Source organism: Hippocampus guttulatus, chromosome 13 (genome assembly GCF_054856545.1).
Source record: "Hippocampus guttulatus isolate MCC_2025c chromosome 13, RoL_Hgut_1.0, whole genome shotgun sequence".
Lineage (NCBI taxonomy): Eukaryota > Metazoa > Chordata > Actinopteri > Syngnathiformes > Syngnathidae > Hippocampus > Hippocampus guttulatus.
Genome location: NC_141273.1, coordinates 19,143,081 through 19,163,316, shown reverse-complemented (window position 1 = coordinate 19,163,316; position 20,236 = coordinate 19,143,081). Strand labels below are relative to the sequence as shown.

Genomic DNA, 20,236 nt, shown 5'->3' with positions numbered 1-20,236 from the left:
AATATAAGTGATCAGTCGTGGGTTAGAACTGATCAATAACGGTTTTGCAAATGATTCAGTGTGGCAAAGCTACAACAACAGATATCACTTCAGAGGTAGGAAACTACAGCAATGAGTACGCTAATAATGTTACCACAGATATTTGCACAATCTGTGTTACGATAAAATTATAAGTCAACTACTTACAAAGTTAATGGTGAGGGGAAATAAACTATTGGAATGGCTCCTGGTTTTAGTGTGCATTGTTAATTAGTGCCAGTCAAAGAGAAGGAGCCGGAAAAGGTGATGTCCAATGTGGGGTGAGTCTTAGAGAACTTTGCCTGGACCTGTCTTCGGTCTTGCAATGTACAAGCCCTCAAGAGTAATTGGGCAGATAAACAAGAGCCTCTTGTTAGTCCTCCCTGTCCATGACAGTCCGATTTTGTAGCAACACCAAACCAGACACTGGATGAACACAGGACTGATTCAATGATTGGAGAGAATTGCTTCAACAGCCACTGTGGCAGGCCGTGCTTTCTTAGCAGCCACAGGATGTATATCCTCTGCTGGGCTGAGATCCGAAAATACAGAAAACTAAATAGCAAGAGTCCAAACACGTGTAACCCAAATCAGTGAGAACCACTACTACAAAAATACTTACTACACAGGAATCAAAACAGACAAAAATGACTCTGAACATGAACAAGAAGGTCTTGAAAATATCACGTGAGGCAGGAACGTGTTACGAGGACTATGTCTGTTTTATAATTATTTGTGATGATGAAACTCTACTTTGTTCTTTGGACCAGTAAAAGCAATGCTAGGTTCGATTCACGGGAACCAAGGATGCCAACCCTGAGAGGGAGTGGCAGAGGCAGAGGAAACAAGACAACATTCATAAAAAAACAAGGAGAATTTTACATTAAACAAATACATGACAAAATAATTATTATCACACAAAAATCACACATAAATTTCCTATTTATACCTCCTTCAAAGCAAAATAATTGTGTGATCACCTCTCAACACCGGTGTGGGTTTTTTTCAATTGTAAATCTAACTAACAAACACTCAGTGTCCCTATCAATTCTTGTCTTCACACTTAATTCCTTTAAACATTACCAAATTCATTAAACAGTCAAAAACAATTTATCACTATACATATTTGTAAAAAAAAAAAAAAAAAAAATCCTCATCTCACCCCTCGGGTGGTGTCCGTCCCTCATTCAGCTTGGGTCCTCTACCAGAGGCCAGGAAGCTTGAGGGTTCTGCGCAGTATCCTTGCTGTTCCCAAAACGGCACATTTCTGGACTGAGATGTCCGATGTTGTTCGCGGGATCTGTTGCAACCACTCATCTAGTTTGGTTCGAGTCACTGTCCCGAGTGCTCCGACCACCAAAGGCACGACTGTCACCTTTACCTTCCAGGCTCTCTCCAGCTCCTCTCTGAGCCCTTGGTATTTCTCGAGTTTCTCGTGTTCCTTCTTTCTGATGTTTCCATCACTTGGGACTGCTACATCCACTACAACGGCTTTCCCTCTGCCCTTTATCTATGATCACAATATCTGGTTGGTTCGCCACTACCATCTTGTCAGTCTGGATCTGGAAGTCCCACAGGATCTTTGCTCTGTCATTCTCCACCACCTTCGGAGGTGTTTCCCATTTTGACCTTGGGGTTTCCAGTCCATACTCCGCACAGATGTTTCTGTAGACTATGCCAGCCACCTGGTTATGGCGTTCCATGTAGGCTTTCCCTGCCAGCATCTTACACCCTGCAGTTATGTGTTGGATCGTCTCAGGTGCCTCTTTGCACAACCTACACCTTGGGTCTTGTCTGGTGTGGTATACCTGGGCCTCAATGGCTCTGGTGCTCAGGGCCTGCTCCTGAGTAGCCAGGGTGAGTGCCTCTGTGCTGTCCTTCAGGCCAGCCCTCTCTAGCCACTGATAGGACTTCTTGAGATCAGCTTGGTCTCAGTTATGGTTATGGTCCGGTGGTACATCCCGTGTAGGGGCTTATCCTCCCATGATGGTCCCTCTTCCAGTGCCTCATCCTCTGTTCCCCATTGTCTGAGACATTCTCTGAGTACGTCATCCGTTGGAGCCTTCTCCTTGATGTATTCATGGACTCTCCACCTGTTCCTCGTTCCTGCGGTGTATGCGTTTTTCGTGCATGGTTAGACCAGCTCTACTCCTGCATATTTTTCCGCACCCCTCATACCTACATACCAACCCGTCATTCACTCTCCTAACATTCCTTTCCAGTCTCTCCTCGTTCCTACCCACCTCTTATCTGTGACCCTTCTGATTTTCCCATTTATACAGGTGATCCATTCGCTCGCTCACTCTCCGCTTCCATCCGTCCCTGTCACTCGTCAATCTTTCCACCTCCGTCCAGTCCATTCCTGCATTCCTCATCACTCTCTTCCAGTACAACACCGTCTTCCTTTTGCACCCCATCTTCTTCCCTTTTCCTTCCAGTTCCTCCCACCATCCCAATACCATAGCTTTTGTTAGTCTTTCATTTCCCATACGCATCACATGTCTGATTCTCTGCAACACTCTCCTCTCAATTTTCCACTCAACGGATTTTACTCCCAACATTTTCCTCACGTCATACATATTCACTACCCTTTCTTGCATTTGCCTCAGTGGTTCTCCATTCCTATCACTCCACACATACCTATAGCACCTATCCATCCACTTCTGTAGTTTTGCCACATCCCTCTTCAACCACGTTCTTACCTGACAGTCATACAACAAGCTGCTCTCCACACACGCCTCTACTACTCTCCCTTGCCACCTCTTTGATAGTCGTGTCCCTTTCAGCCACCCTTTCACACTCCCCCATAGCTGTCCTGCCCTTTTGATCCTGTTCTTCACGTCTGCCTGAGTACCAATCCAGCTTCCTAACACTCTAATCTCCTCCCCCTCTTGCGTTCCAAACTCCAGCACCTCCTCCTTCTCCTCATTGTTCCTCTCTTCCCACTGAGTCATCACACTTTTCACCCTCCTTACACTCTCGTGTATCTCTCCTTTCGTTCCCACTATAGTAGTGTCGTCTGCAAACAAGGCACTCGATACCCGCACTTCTTTTGTTTCCGAGCTCCCTCTCTCCCATCCATGTTCACCTGCGAATGCCCCTCCTGGTATCCACCTCCACACCACCATTTTCTCCTCCCTGCTATCTCGGTTCCTCGCCGCCAGTGCCTGCCTCATCACCGCCTGATGGTAGATATTAAAGAGGATCGGCGATGTAGAGCATCCTTCTCGCAGCCCTCTTGCTGGCATCCATCCTCCACTCACTCCCTCCCTTCCCCTCACCTTATACTCTGTCGTCTCATGCAGGTCCATAATGGTATCCAGACATTTGCCCTTTAGCCCATACCGTTCAAGCAACATCCACAACGCTGGTTTACTCACTCTCGGATACGCCTTTTTCAAATCTAACAGTCTTGCACATGGCCAGTCGTCATCCTTCATATCCTTCACCCCTTCCTGAGTCACTCTTCTCTTACAATCTTTTACATCCTCCTGTATGCGTACCATCATCTGCGTTACATCCGCTGTGGACCTCCCTTTCCTAAAGCCCGCTTGGTTTTCGTCAAGGAGCCTCAGGTGTTCGGCCCACCAACTCACTCGCTTCGCTAACATTCTTCCTAACACCCTGCTGCACATACTCAGCAGGCACACTCCCCTGTAATTGTTTCTGTCATTCCTGTCCCCCTTCTTATGTAACGGTACCATCAGTCCCACTTTTACACTTCTATCCCACTGGTCCGCCCTCTGCTCAAACATCTCCCTCACTATCTTAATCCCTCTTTCTAACACTTCCTCACACGCATTCCGTAAATATCCTATTCTCACCCCATCCTCTCCCGGTGCCGACTCTCGTATCTCCCACACAGCCTCCATGATTTCCTCCCTCTCAGGCACCTCATTCATGATTTTATTTGCTTCGCTCGCCCTACTATCGTCCCTGAGATCTACGGCTCCTCGAACTGCCTCTTCAATCACTCTTGGTTCTTCCTCGTACCTCTCTCTCGACACACTTTCAAAATGCTCCCTGAACTCATTTGCTGTCACAGTCGTGCTCCAAGCGGCCGGTTTATCCCTCTTTCCTATCTTCCTCAAACATTTGTACATTTCGCCAATCCTCCCTCTAGAACATGCTACCTGACAGTCCTCAATCACTCCTTCCCACCAGTCTCTTTCCAGCCTCCTCAGCAACTTCTTCAATTCCTTTCGCGCTTCCTTCACTTCCGCTTTTAGTCTGGTGAGCTCTTCTTCCATCTCCCCCACTCCTCTCCCTCCTCCCCTCACTCTTAGCCTTCTCCTTGCATTCAGTGTCTCCATTTTCTTATTCCTTCTGTCTACCCTCTCCCATACCCTCTTCTTTATCTCTTCTATCTCCTCCTCTCTCCCTACCGTCCAAGGGTTGGATATTTCTCTTCTCTCCCTTCCACATACCTCGACTGCTGTTTCCACCATTATTTTCGCCAGCTCCGTCCACCCGCTCTCCTTTACCAGTCCTTCCTTGTTCAACTCCCCCAATTTCTCTCTTGTCCTCTCCTCATATTCTCTTTTCTTCCCCTCCACTTTCAACACCTCCCACTTCGCTTGCACCACTCTCCTCTGGATCCTCTCTTCTGTCCTCAATCTCTTCCACTTCCCATTCACCTGCATACACACCGGCCTATGATCTGACAATTCATACTCACTCATAGTCCACATCCTTTTCACCATGCGGTGTCTCTCATTCCCTTTCACCAGAAATCCATCCAACTCATACCATTTTCCACTCGCCATGTGTCGCCACGTCCCCCTCCTTCTAAACCTCCTATAGCTATTCACATATGCCAGATCGTGCTCCTGACACCATTCTATTAGGTCCCTTCCGGCTTCATTCATCCTCCCCAACCCATGCCCCCCACACACTCCTCCTATCTTCACATTTGTTCCCACACTTGCATTGAAGTCTCCTCCAATCACCAGTCTTTCACTCCCTCCCATCGCCACCTGACTCCCCATATCTCGTCGGCATCTCTCCATTTCTCGTTCATCCGTTCCCCAGCTCGGTTGGTAGACTGATACCAGCCTGAGCCCTCCCAGCACCACCGCCACCACTCTCTCTCCCAGCCACTTCTGTTGTCCTTCCTCTATCCACATCCTCAATGCCGTTCCCCTCAACATCACTCCGGCTTTTCTCCCATGAACAAGCACTACCTGTTCCTCCTCCTCACCCAACCACACCACCCCGGCTTCTTCTGCCTTTAGTTCCGTCATCAGTACCACTTCCCATTTTTCCTTGTTGACTCTTTCTGCTACTCTCCTCAACCTCTTTCTAAATGTCTCTCTCACACTCAATCGCCTCACATTCCATGTGACTATCACTCGTTCTTCATTCTTACCCCGAGCTTCAAGTCTGTTGCCCCTTTCCTGTCCCGCCCTTCCTTTCCTCCTGTCTCCCCTTCTTTCATTCCTCTCTCTTCTTTTATCGTTCCTGCTCCTCGCTCCCCTCTTCCTGCCAGGGCCTGGATGGGGGTGAATCCCCACCAATCTGTCTTTCACCCATCCTCCCACATGTCTTTTGTCCATCCCGCCCTGCTTACGCTTCCTTCTCACCATCCCCATCTCACCCCCTGGGGAACCTTTTTCCCCCCTCGTCGCGCCACGTGCGGGTCCTGAAAGGGCCCTCGCCTGACTTTTGTTTAAGGAGGGTTGTGGGGCGGCTACTCCCACTTCCCTCCGTTCCGGCAGGGCGAGCATCGGGTGTCTCTCCTTCCGGTGAGGTCCCTTCTCCTTCCCCGTCAGCTGGTAGGTCTTTAGCCGCAGCAGGGGCTCGAGACCCCCGGCGTTCCCCCTCGCGCCACGTGGAGGCATCCCACCAAGCGATTCACCTCATTACTTGTTGTTTGGTGTCCATCCTCGCCTTCCAGTGGATGACTTGCTTGGCCAGGAGCAACAAGTCAAGGATGATACAGTCGACTGGCTTGCGGTACACCAGGAACAACTCAGAGATGCACATGCCAGGGCAAGAGAGATGACTGAGAGCAAAGCGGCTGAGAGAATAGCCCAGCAACAGGAGAAAGTCTACTGTCCACTTGTTGATGTGTATGAGCTTGTGTACCTACAGTACGTTTCAGGCCTCTCGGAAGAAATAAGATAGAGGATGTATGAGCCTTGACCATGTACAAGGTTGTGCTTGACATCTAAACCCTAGATGGAGGACTGACAAAGAGAGTGCGTCGGTCCAACCTCCGTCCATGTGTCGGACCAGCGCTGGAACAGAGAAGTTCTCGCCAAGCACCTGTTAAGGAACCTGTCCCAGCTCCACCATGAGAAAGTGAGCTGGGACATGTCCCACCTACATACCAACCCGTCATTCACTCTCCTAACATTCTTTTCCAGTCTCTCCTCGTTCCTACCCACCTCATATCTGTGACCCTTCTGATTTTCCCATTTATACAGGTGATCCATTCGCTCACTCACTCTCCGCTTCCATCCTTCCCTGTCACTCGTCAATCTTTCCACCTCCGTCCAGTCCATTCCTGCATTCCTCATCATTCTCTTCCAGTACAACACCGTCTTCCTTTTGCGCCCTATCTTCTTCCCTCTTCCTTCCAGTTCCTCCCACCATCCCAATACCATAGCTTTTGTTCGTCTTTCATTTCCCATACACATCACAAGTCCGATTCTCTGCAACACTCGCCTCTCGATTTTCCACTTAATGGATTTTACTTTTTTTTTTCTCTCACACTCAATCTCCTCACATTCCATGTGACTATCACTTGTTCTCCATTCTTACCCCGAGCTTCAGTTCTGTTTCCCCCTTCCCGTCCCGCCCTTCCTTTCCTCCAGTCTCCCCTTCTTTCATTCCTCTCTCTTCTTTTGTCGTTTCTGCTCCTTGCTCCCCTGTTACTACCAGGGCCTGGATGAGGGTGAATCCCCACCTTTCACCCATCTTCCCACATGTCTTTTGTCCATCCCGCCTTGCTTCCGCTTCCTTCTCACCATCCCTATCTCACCCCCTGGGGAATCTTTTCGGTCCCACCTCTTCACGCCACGTGCGGGTCCTGAAAGGGCCCTCGCTTGACTTTTGTTTCAGGAGGGTTGTGGGGCGGCTACTCCCACTTCCCTCCGTTCCGGCGGGGCGAGCATCGGGTGTCTCTCCTTCCGGTGAGGTCCCTCCTCCTTCCCCGTCAGCTGGTGGGCACTCGGCCGCAGCAGGGGCTCGAGACCCCCGGCGTTCCCCCTCGCGCCACGTGGAGGCTTCCCACCATGCGAGGAGGTCAAGAGTCTGGGTGTCATCGTTGAGAGCACCCTCTCCTTCACCTCACATATCAACCACATCCCTCGTTCTGCATATTATCATCTTAGAAACATCCACCGGCTCCGCTCTTCTCTCACCCCTCACTCCACTGCTATACTTATTCACACCCTCGTCACCTCGCGACTTGATTACTGTAATTCCCTCCTGCTCGGTCTCCCTCAAAAAACCCTCCATAAGCTTCAGCTGGTCCAAAATTCAGCCGCCCGCATTATCACGCTCATACCATCCACAAACCATATTACACCTGTCCTTCATCATCTCCACTGGCTCCCCATTTTACACCGCATTCAATATAAAATCCTGCTCCTGACATTCAAAGCCATCCATAATTTTGCCCCTCCATACCTATCTGACCTCATCCATATTCCTACACCTGTCCGCTCTCTTCGTTCTTCCTCCTCTCTCCTCTTCACTGTCCCCCCTGCTCGCCTCATCACCATGGGAAACAGAGACTTCAGTCGCTCTGCTCCCCAGCTCTGGAACACACTCCCCGCTGACCTTCATAATACAGACTCATTAACTCTGCTCCCCAGCTCTGGAACACACTCCCCGCTGACCTTCATAATACAGACTCATTAACACATTTCAAATCCAGCCTCAAAACACATCTGTTTAGACAAGCCTATTCACTCGGTCCATTAATCCATCCATCCATCTTCTACCGCTTATCCAGGGCCGGGTCGCGGGGGCAACAGCTTTAGCAGGGAAGCCCAGACTTCCCTTTCACTAGCTACTTCTTCCATCTCTCCCCGGGGGATCCCGAGGTGTTCCCAGGCCAGCTGGGTGACATAGTCTCTCCAGCGTGTCCTGGGTCTTCCTCGGGGTCTCCTCCCGGTGGGACATGCCCGGAACACCTCACCAGGGAGGCGTTCAGGAGGCATCCGAATCAGATGCCCAAGCCACCTCATCTGGCTCCTCTCGATGTGGAGAAGAAGCGGCTCGACTCTGAGCCTCTCCCGGATGACCAAGCTTCTCACTTTATCTCTAAAGGAGAGTCCGGACACCCTGCGGAGAAAACTCATTTCGGCCGCTTGTATCTGAGATCTCGTTCTTTCGGTCACGACCCATAGCTCGTGACCGTAGATGAGGGTTGGAACGTAGATCGACCAGTAAGTTGAGAGCTTCGCCCTTTGGCTCAGCTCCTTCTTTACCACGACAGACCGATACAACATCCGCATCACAGCAGACCTCACTCGTGAACAAGACCCCAAGATACTTAAACTCCTCCACTTGGGGCAAGATCTCCTCCCCGACCCGGAGGGGACACTCCACCCTTTTCCGACTGAGGACCATGGTTTCAGATTTGGAGGTGCTGATCTTCATCCCAACCGCTTCACACTCGGCTGCGAAATGCTCCAGTGAGAGTTGGAGAGCCCTGCTTGAAGGAGCCAACAGTACCACATCATCTGCAAAAAGCAGAGATGCAACACTGAGGCCACCAAAACGGACCCCCTCAACGCTTCGGCTGCGCCTAGAAATTCTGTCCATAAAGGTAGACTTTATTGCCGGCAATGCGAACCAAACTCTGACATCGGCAGTATAGGGACCGAACAGCCTGTATCAAGGGGTTCGGTACCCCATACTCCCGAACCACCCCCCACAGAAATCCCCGAGGGACACGGTCAAACGCCTTCTCCAAGTCCACAAAACACATGTAGACTGGTTGGGCGAGCTCCCACATACCCTCGAGGACCCTGCTAAGGGTGTAGAGCTGGTCCACAGTTCCACGGCCGGGACGAAAACCGCACTGCTCCTCCTCAATCTGAGGCTCGACTTCCTGACGGACCCTCCTCTCCAGCACCCCTGAATAGACCTTACCAGGGAGGCTGAGGAGTGTGATCCCTCTGTCGTTGGAACACACCCTCCAGTCTCCCCTTTTAAAGAGAGGGACCACCACCCCGGTCTGCCAATCCAGAGGCACTCTCTCCGTTGACCATGCGATGTTGCAGAGGCGTGTCAACCAGGACAGCCCCACAGCATCCAGAGCCTTGAGGAACTCCGGGCGGATCTCATCCACCCCTGGGGCCTTGCCACCGAGGAGCTTTTTAACCACATCGGTGACTTCAACCACAGAGATAGGAGAGTCCACCTCAGGGTCCTCAGACTCTGCTTCCTCCAAGGAAGGCGTGTTGGTGGAGTTGAGGGGGTCTTCGAAGTACTCTGCCCACCGTTTCACAACGTCCCGAGTCGAAGTCAGCAGCGCCCCATCCCCACTGTACACAGTGTTAGTGGTGCACTGCTTCCCCCTCCTGAGACGTCGGAGGGTGGACCAGAATTTCCTCGAAGCCGTCCATAAGTCAGCTTCCATGGCCTCACCAAACTCTTCCCACGGGTTTTTGCCTCAGCGACCACCGAAACTGCGTTCCGCTTAGCCAGACGATACCCGTCAGCTGCCTCTGGGGTCCCACAGGCCATAAAGGCTCGATAGGACTCCTTCTTCAGCTTGACGGCATCCCTTACTGCTGGTGTCCACCAGCGAGTACGGGGGTTGCCGCCACGACAGGCACCAACCACCTTACAGCCACAACTCAGATTGGCCGCCTCAACAATAGAGGCACGGAACATGGTCCACTCTGACTCAATGTCCCCCGCCTCCCCCGGAACATGGGAAAAGCTCTGTCGGAGGTGGGAGTTGAAACTCCTTCTGACAGGGGGTTCCGCCAGACGCTCCCAACAAACCCTCACAATACGTTTGGGTCTGCCAAGACGGACCGGCATCTTCCCCCACCATCGGAGCCTACTCACAACCAGGTGGTGATCAGTTGACAGCTCCGCCCCTCTCTTCACCCGAGTGTCCAAAACATGCGGCCGCAAATCCGATGATACAACCACAAAGTCGATCATTGAACTATGGCCGAGGGTGTCCTGGTGCCAAGTGCACATATGGACATCCTTATGTTTGAACAAGGTGTTCGTTATGGACAATCCGTGACAAGCACAGAAATCCAACAACAAAACACCACTCGAGTTCTGATCAAGGGGGCCGTTCCTCCCAATCACGCCCTTCCAGGTCTCACTGTCATTGCCCACGTGAGCATTGAAGTCCCCCAGCAGAACAAGGGAGTCCCCAGCAGGAGTACTCTCCAGCACACCCTCCAAGGACTCCAAAAAGGGTGGGTATGCTGAGCTGCTGTTTGGTGCATATGCACAAACAACAGTCAGGACCCGTCCACCCACCCGAAGGCAGAGGTAGGCAACCCTCTCGTCTACCGGTGTGAACCCCAATGTACAGGCACTGAGCCGGGGGGCAATGAGTATGCCCACACCTGCTCTGCGCCTCTCACCGTGAGCAACTCCAGAGTGGAAGAGACTCCAACCCCTCTCGAGAGAACTGGTACCAGAACCCAGGCTGTGTGTGGAGGCAAGTCCGACTATATCCAGTCGGAACTTCTCTGCCTCACACACCAGCTCGGGCTTCTTCCCTGCCAGAGAGGTGGCATGCCATGTCCCAAGAGCTAGCTTCTGCAGCCGAGGATCGGACCGCCAGGGTCCCCGCCTTTGGCTGCCGCCCAGCTCACATTGCACCTGACCCCTTTGACCCCTCCCATGGGTGGTGAGACCATGTTGCCTCTTCGGGCTGAGCCCGGCCGGGCCCCATGGGTGTAGGCCCGGCCACCAGGCGCTCGCCAATGAGCCCCACCTCCAGGCCTGGCTCCAGAGGGGGGCCCCGGTGACCCGCGTCCGGGCAAGGGAAACTGAGTACCATTGATTTTATTGCACATAAGGGGCTTGTGAGCCGTGCTTTGTCTGGTCCCTCACCTAGGACCTGTTTGCCATGGGTGACCCTGCCAGGGGCATAAAGCCCCAGACAACTTAGCTCCTAGGATCATTGGGACACACAAACCCCTCCACCACGGTAAGGTGACGGCTCACGGAGGGGGGACCATTAATCCATTATCTTTATTTTGTTTTATTTTTTCTTATTTTATTTGATGTTGTTTTTAACATTGTATTTGTGATTTTAACTGCTTGTTGTAAGGTGTCCTTGAGTTCCTAGAAAGGCGCCCACAAATAAATCGAGTTTGTATTGGTTGAGGAATTCAAGGAACCACTTGCTGAAGAGGAAGTTTCCCAAGAGCCAGATGATAGTATTTCTGACAGTGGTTCAGAGGAAGAAGCAGAGTCCACACTGGGGACAGAAGCAAGTAAACAGCAAGGAGCCAAATTTGGAAACAGACTTGCGACAAAGCCTTCAGGCCACATCGGGTGTTAGTATGTCTGAGGAACGTCCAAGACCTGTGCCTGCACCGAGGGGGGAAAGAAAAGTGACTGTTTGTGTAGGTGTACCAAGTTCTGCCCTACGCAAAAGTCAGAGGAAAACTGCAGGGAAACACAAGAATCCATTCAATCTCCGTGTCAATGCCATCTTGTTAAAACCAGACGTATTCTCCCAGATTTTAGCAGGAGTGGTCCGCTATACCACGACCTCAACCAGACAGGGGGTAGAGTGATAAGTCACCGAGGACGTTAACTTGTAGCAGGGGAGAATGTAACCAGGTGAACCATACTTTGATATTGTAGCGAGGGCTGCCTTGTTCGCACTGTCTCTTTAAAAGTAATGTTCGACAAAAACACGCGAGAACATACAGCGTGAGTGAGAATTAGACCACGAAGTGAAGGGAGGATGACATGCCCGTGAAGGAGGATAGTCACTGAACTGTGCATGTCGCTCATCCCAACTTGAAAAACCGATGATCGTCATTGTGACGCAGGCGATATTTAGGTAATTGGTAACTATTTTACCATGAAACATGTTAGGGGTTGTATTCGGCTGGACGGTTGATTATTTAAATATTTGTTGAGTAAGAGATCGTGGTTTGGGAAATTGAATGCTTCCGCTGGTGGGACATGTGAACAGCTGTACAGTGGAAGTGTTCTCACCGTGACAAGATGTAAATATGTTTCGGGTTTTTTTTGACTGTGGAATTACATGAACTGTGTTATGTGTTCCTTAGAGGGGAGATTATTTGTTTTTTCCGCGTGTCTCGTGTGCACCCAACACACTGGAACGGCGGAACGTATCGAGTAAGGGTGTCCGCCTTTCAAAACATTGGTTGGAAATAATGTATTTTTATTTCTGTTTTCCTTTCAAGCAAGCCACTGCTGTTGTTTATTTTTGTGTAATTTTCTTTGAGCTCTTAGATCCCTTTTTTTTAGACTCTTAAAATTCAGTTAAAACATCTCAGTCTTTAATCCTAACGATGTACAATTTTTTTCATTGTTCAGTCGGGAATAAAGCCCACATGGATGGATAAAAATTATTTTGTATTCAGCCCAGTCTTTCCAAAGACCCGGCTACATATATATCCTCGCAACCACCACTGTGCCCCTTTTTACATACTTTCTGAATTTAGGGGACTATGGTGACTAATTCCAGCGTTGTCCTCGATCAGAAACTCCGCAAAAGACCTGGCCTAAATGGGCCGAGAGCACATCAGCGTCAACAATGAAGTAACTACAGTAATTAACATCAGGTTAATTAAATCCCACATACTGTGAGACATTATACACATCCATGTACACTCACCGGAAGAATGTCAAACGAAGCGCCGATAACATCCGCTTCCCAGATGTTAGGAAGCTAACAGCTACGTTAGCCAGGGACGATGCTCGACGTCTAAAGAAAGTGACTTAATTTTAGCAACAAGTGGTTTTCAACTCAACGCACATAATGTTCAAGCCTCTGAGCACACTCACTGCGTCCAACTCTCTCTCTCACTCATTCTCTCTCTCTCTCTCTCTCTCTCTCTCTCCTGAAACACCTTTTTAGCACAGCTGAATAACTCACGTCAAAAAAAAAAAAGAGTCCTTGATGTCATGAAGGTGAAAAATGGCACCTCTCATTTGCTGACACCCCAGCAGTATTCTATGCCCTGATTCGCTAACGCCACGGGATAGACTCAGTTCTGCTTTTTTCTCTTTTAATAAAACACAAATTTTAATAATGTCACACTTTCGGTCAACGTAGATAATTTTTCCAACTTCTGAATGAAACATACAGTATGATCCTTCAATTAGTCATGTCTACTCTCCCATTGTTTCATGCCATAACCCGGGTTACAACCGCAAGCAAGGTCAATAATCTGACAGAGACAAAATACTAACTACTAGGCTTGATCGGAAACACAGGCGCACAGGAGCTAGGCAGACACAGCGGAGGGCCGTTTCCAGGTACTGCTTCGCTCTTTCACTTTGTTTGGTCTGGAGATGATACCCCGATGATAGGCTCGCCATGGCTCCTTGGGGGTGAACTTCTTCCATACTTGAGACATGAACTGAGATCCACGATCTGAGGCAATAGCGAGAGCCATAGAGTCGGAATACTTGACGGATGGGCAACTTAGTGGTTTCCAGAAAAAAAGGGAGCTTGGGCAGGGCCAGGAAATGAGCAAACTTAAAAGGTGTCAAGTGAAATATGTGACCAGGGACGAGACGGTACAGCCAATGCCCGAAGCAACGTGGCCGGAGGTCAACGCGACAATTCGCCACAGGCCGAGCAGGCCCCAATAAAATCTGTGATGGCCTTCAAGTCTGGGGACCAGAAACATTGATTAATTACTGCTAGAGTTTGGTTGATTACCAGATGGCATGTGACTACAGATGTGTGCCCCTACTCTAACACCTCTGACCAAAATTCTCTAGGCATGAATAGAGAATCATCAGGACATCCCTCAGTAACTGGTGTGTTTCTTAGCGCCTCTATGATCCATTGCTCGACCTCCCATCATAGCATACCCACTATGCACTGGCCAGGGAGGATGGCCTCACATCTGGCTTCGTCCACAGCAGGATTGTTGGACTGAGAGAGAGTGTCTGGCTTCTGGTTATGTGAACCTTTGCAAGAGGTGAGAATAAGTTAAAGCGGGTAAACAGCAGAGCCCATCGTGCCTGTCATGAGTTCAACCGTTTGGCTGAGTGAATGTATGCCAGGTTCTTTTGGTCCACGAATACCGTGAAGGGTTCCTTGGCTCCCTCTAGCCAGTGACACCATTCATGGAGCGCCAGGACTATGGCCAGAAATTCACGGTTTCCCACATCATAGGCAGGTGTGTGAAAAGGGGAGAAAAGACGAAGGGGTGGAGTCTCTGGTCGACTGGAGATCGCTGGGATAGTATTGCCCCCACTCCTTAATCCGAAGCGTCAACCTTCACCACAAATGATAAATCAGGGTTCATATGAGATTGTTGCGGTGGGCTACTGAATAATCTCTTAAATTCCTTAAAGGCGATGTCAGCACTATCTGTCCACTTAAATAAAAAACAAAAAACGTTGAGCATATCATTTAACAATTCAGTTATTAATGCAGCTCTGGAAAATGGCTGCAGCTTTAGTCAACCCAAAGGGCATTACCAAATATTCAAAGTGACCAACAGGAGTCTAGAATGCTGTCTTCTATTCATCACCTTCCCGAATACGAATTAAATGGTATGCACTGCACAGGTCTAGTTTTGAGAACAAGGTAGCAGATTTTAAAGGTGCAAAGGGCAAGCCTAACTGGGGAAATGGGTATTTATTCTTGATGGTTATATCATTTAGCCCCCGATAATACACACATGGTCTCAATGTCTTACCTTTTTTCAATAAAGAAAAATGCCTGGGTTCCGGATCTTCAACCAGTAGTCCTAGCACATGAGCTGGAAGGACAAAAAAATCTCCTTTGTTCTACGTCATTCCCTGAAAGTCGTTGCTGAAGGGGAAAAGTAATAAATTTGACCTCAGCCAAGAGACACCTGTCAACGTCTGTGACTCTATTCCGTTAGTTCTTTTCGATGGGCATGCTCAGTTTTCAATAACACATGGTTCAAGAAAACATTCATCAGTACCAGAGTCAATATGATCCATAATCGTTACTTTCTTCACAGAGATAGACGCCTCTTCAGCTAATTTGAGTGTCTTCAGCTTAGAAGCTTTGACCGACACCTGACAGGATGGAGGAGAACCTGGACTGATATTAGGTGTCTCTTCAGCACCTGATGTATTTCCATTGTTGTCCGATTTGCGGTGACCCACCCGAGTAGACTTATGGGGTGATCATGATGGTCTAATCGGACAAGTAGCCACCTAATGACCCAGTTGACCACAATAAAAGCAACTCTGATCTGGGAATGTCACCTCCTCTCCTCGGGGTGAAGTCGCCAGCCATTGAGCTGCATAGGTTCATTGGTGTGCGTGTCAGCTGCCTCAGGAGTAGAGCGGTCGGTGGATCGGGTCTTGTCAGGGTCCTTTGGCAGACACGAAGGTCTTGGAGGGTGTTCGGGACTATTCACATCCGTGTTCCCGGCCCAATAAGGTTCTCCAGGTTAGTAGATTGGTCCCGGATTGCCAGCTCATCCTTCAGGGCAGTGCTAAGCCCACATCAGATACGTAACGCACAGTCATCAAATCCGCTTTCGGCGGCCAGAATGTGAAACGCAATGGAGTAGTCAGCTACCCTTTGCCTACCCTGAACACAGTCTAATAGTCGCCCTACGGCCTCTCTTCCCTGAACTGGATGGTGGAATACCTGACGTAATTCAGAAATAAATTCAGCGAAGGAAGACCATAGTTCGGGACGTGCGTTGGTCACTGCAAGTGCCTAAGACGCAGCTTGACCAGTCAACAGGCTCATAATGAAAGCAACCGTGGCACTAGCGTAGATGTATGGTTGCTGGTTGAAAACTAGTGTGCTCTGTGGCTGAATTGCCCACAAAGTCCAGGCTCACTACCATAGCGTGACGAATGGGGTAAGTTAGGTTCACAAAAAACTGTTGGAGGAAAATGGACTCCAACAGTGGCAGTTAGAGAATCCAAATGGGTCGTCCCTCGCTTGCCCAACTGCTCCGCATGCGAACCCAATTCCTCAAACCGGTGAGCTAGCAGGGCAACCGCATCACAGAGTTCTGCTAATGCTTTCCCACCAGTTGTCATTGGCTGGCCAGAGCTGTCCTGATTTTATCTGGGTCTATGGGATGCATGGTCAGACATTTCTGACAGTTCTGACACATTTCATGAACAAACTGAATGGTAACGGGATCCCACAAACGTAGACACAGATAAAATCTGCAACAAAAATATTTATTTAAGGACAAACAAATGACCGACAAAGTACAAACTGAAACTGCTGGCAACAAAGAGCCAGGAAAACAAAAAACAAATAGAAAAGCGCCTGCAAAACGCAAAGTAACAGCGAAATCCGAAAATACACAAAACAAAGTAGTAAGAGTCCAAAAAAGCTTCCCCAAAATCAGCAAATACCTCTCTAACTACTACTTTCGAAACAAGAATCAAAATGGACAAGAACGACTTTGAACATGAGCAAGAAGTTCCAGAAAATATCACTTGAGGCAGTACAGCGAGCAAGGTCAATAATCAGACAGAGACGTGGCACCTTGTCAGTCCCAAAATACATGACTATTCTTGATTGGAAGCAAGACACAGGTGCACCGCTGAAGAGGTATGTCCTCCACTCCACTGGTGGTCAAACAAAAAACACAGATAGAGCAAAACCATGACAGGGTCTGTGTTGCACAGTACAATGTGATAAAATGGCACGCCAAAAATATGGGCCCTTTGGCATTATTTGGCTTCGGGCCCCCACATGACCTGGTCCTGTTTACAGGCGTGCTTCAGGGGCATCCTGCTATGATTTGAGGGGCAAGGTGATAATTCTGTACTTCAGCTGAAGTTCAATATTTCCAGCAATGTCTTTCACCTTCCTTGTTATAGTTGCATCAGGAGAGGTGCATGTTTTCAAATGGCCCTGCTTTATTTTCAACTCAGCTAGTCAAGCCTCCAATTCATTTGTGTGCACTCCGTTATTGAAATTTGTGCCAAGTATCATCCTTTATTTTTCCTTTTTAACACGGGCTGAATTTTTTTTTGTGATATAACTGCATCACGTTTCCGCCTCCACGAGGACATGTGGATGCATTTAATTAAAATAAATGCAACATACTTGTTTTGCATGCTTTTATTTTTGAGGTACATCAGGTTGGTATCATGCATTGACCTATCTGCTTAGTTGGCAACGCCCAAGGTCCATCAGGGGTCCTTGAAAGCTCTTCATGTGGTCCAACGCAAGGCATTTAAAAGAACTTAATGTCCTCGGATGTCAGAGCAACAAGCCTGTAGTCATTCAGTCCCGATATTGCAGATTTCCGGTTAACTGATTTTATGCACTGTACTGGGAAGATTTTATACATGGCTACACTTGGCAACTCTTTATTTTAGTAAAACAGAAGCAGATACTTACAGGTTGTTTTACTTTTGCAGATCCTTCATTTCTTACACTATGATGGTGATTGCTGTCAACTTCGTCGTCCCCCTGTCCGTCATGTTTTACTGCTACTACAATGTGTCTGTCACAGTGAACAGATACAAAGCAAGCAACTCTCTGGATAACATTAATATTGACTGGTCGGATCAGATGGATGTAACAAAGGTAGAGCAGGACTTCACTTCTTTCTCTTCTCCAAATCGACTCAATGTAATTGTAATAGTTTATAATAACAGTACAGTTTGTTGACACAAAATAGTGTTTAAGTATTCATTCATATTTATCACTTAATTAACACTTTCCATATCAGTTAATCTTGTACAGCTTCAGTCGTTAAATGGCACAAACAATAAAGGCATTACTTTCAAATGGGTCTAAATTGTGTTGTTGCTTTTGGTTTACAGATGTCCATTGTGATGATCGTAATGTTCCTTGTGGCCTGGTCTCCATACTCCATCGTGTGTCTCTGGGCATCCTTTGGTGATCCCAGAACAATTCCTGCACCCATGGCTATCATCGCCCCTCTCTTTGCGAAGTCCTCCACTTTTTACAACCCCTGCATTTATGTAATTGCTAACAAAAAGTAAGTGTTTCTTTGTCTTTTCTCCACCAGTCTTATTTTTTCTTTTTCAAGAAGGTGTTACAACAAGGAGGTTAACTTGACCTTTTTCATGCAGATTCCGAAGAGCCATTCTCGGAATAATCCGGTGTCAAACCAGACAAAGAATCACCATCAATAGTCAGGTTCCTATGACAACTTCTCAACAACATCTGGCCCAGTGAGATGACCTCTTCCGTGTCACAATTTTTCAATTCGGTGCATGTGTACAATTCAGTGCATAAATATATAAAAATGCCATAGAATAAATCACTATCAGTGTTTTATTGCATTGTGTTTACTGTTTAAATTAGAGAGCACCTTTAATCTATCTTTTTTGGCCCAAGTACCTGTTGTCATAGTGTCGACACACAAGCAGTACAATCCTGTCTCGAAAACCTGATTGCCTTGTTTACATTCACCATTTGTTTGGGGATGGAAATCAGAGGAAAGGCTGACAGAAGTGCCCAAAAGCTGACAAAACTGTTAGGTCCTTTCTATTTTGCTTCTTGAGCCCCACCCTTAGTTTGTGTGTGTGTGTGTGTGTGTGTGAGAGAGAGAATGTAGCTGAGTAGCTCCCCACATGGTGTTTTGCTGCTATTGCACTCACTGCTCCACACACATACTGTACTAATATTTGCATATGCCCCGCCCATTTGGTCCCCTAATGAAGACTTTTCACAAGTGCAACAGGTAGTCATTCCATTTTGTAATCATCAGAAAATGCCAGCTCGAGCGAATGAAGATGGCAATAATAGAAGCAAAAGTATAACATCAGTTAAGCAATTTTCTCATCTTATTTAATGTGTTATGTTACAAACATACAGTACATAACATAATCAGGTTATTCTCACTACTCTCCGTGAATCACCGAACATGACTTCTTAGCCTATTGTAGCCTGAGCTTCCTCCAGTTATTTATAACCCTCTGTGGTGACTGAAAAATCATTATTGTTTGTACATGTACAGCCAGGCGAAGCCTCCTTGACTCTAACAGTCAAATTTATTATAAATATTGAAACTCAGGGTAAACATTTTCACAAGTGCACGCAGCTCAGGCTGCGTTCCATTCACTTGAATGATATCCGGAGTGGAGGCTGCCTCGGCGGTCACCCGTTCCTACGGTCGTGCTCGAGTCTCGGGGGGGCTTCAGGCCTCTGCCGGAGGGCTTGGACGCCTGAGTGTGATGACGACCGTTCTTTTTAAACCGTACTTTTACCTTCGCTGCTGAATTTTGTAATCGTGTGGACTTAATCGACATTGGATGACAGTACAAATTTACCACTTCTAGCGGCTTTCTTCAACGCGGACGCGACAGGGCGACCAGCAGGACTGGATTGATGTCAAGTCTGACAGATGCCGTAGGTGAAGGAAACAAGGTAAACAATAGCGGGGCTGCCGAGATCGGCTGCAGTTTGGCGAAGGTAAATACTAACCACTCAAATTCAACTTCTCTACCCTCTCTACATGTCATTAATTATGATGAAGTTTATGAAAGATTAAAAGATGAACTCTGTCAAGTAACTGATTCATTTGGTAATGTAAGAGGAGCAGCGATAATGTAATACATCAACGCAGTGAAAAGTAGGGTCTTGTCAGATGTGATATGCTGCATAATAATTACATGATACAGGATATACTGTGGATAAAACATGTAAAATTATTATCAGATGAGCATCAAATGTAAAACCTGAGGTTAGTTTTGCTGGTCCTGTCTCATTTTCTAAATGAGCCATCACACAGATAATTAACCCATTTAATCCCACATTTTTTTCCAGACATTTAAGAGTCAAAATCAGGTGTCATTGGTAGCCCTTTTAAGTAATCAGTAATAAACATTAAAAAAATATCGACACATAGGTGAAAATGTATGTTTTATGATTGGTCACAATTGTGACCGGTGGGATAATATGCTGTAATTGCACTTGAACACAGGCTAAAACTGAGTGACCATAAAAAGATGGGCCACCACCACTTCTTGGACCTGATTGTGATGCTGCATCTCGAGACCTGTTGGTCACGAAGGTCCACACCTCCCATGTGTTCATTATACTGTTTGATGCATTGTGGTTGAT

The 20,236-nt window shown here is 48.0% G+C and overlaps 1 protein-coding gene across 1 annotated transcript in view; it reads left to right on the top strand.

Moving 5' to 3' along the window:
• rrh (retinal pigment epithelium-derived rhodopsin homolog) overlaps positions 1-18,448 on the top strand; it is a 34,680-nt gene extending 16,232 nt beyond the window's left edge. Inside the window, exons 5-7 of the mRNA XM_086127606.1 lie at positions 17,560-17,728; positions 17,968-18,146; positions 18,241-18,448. Coding sequence (XP_085983732.1) covers positions 17,560-17,728; positions 17,968-18,146; positions 18,241-18,346 — 454 coding nt within the window. The 3' untranslated portion in view covers positions 18,347-18,448. The remainder of the gene's footprint in view (positions 1-17,559; positions 17,729-17,967; positions 18,147-18,240) is intronic.
• The last annotated feature ends 1,788 nt before the right edge of the window (positions 18,449-20,236 follow it).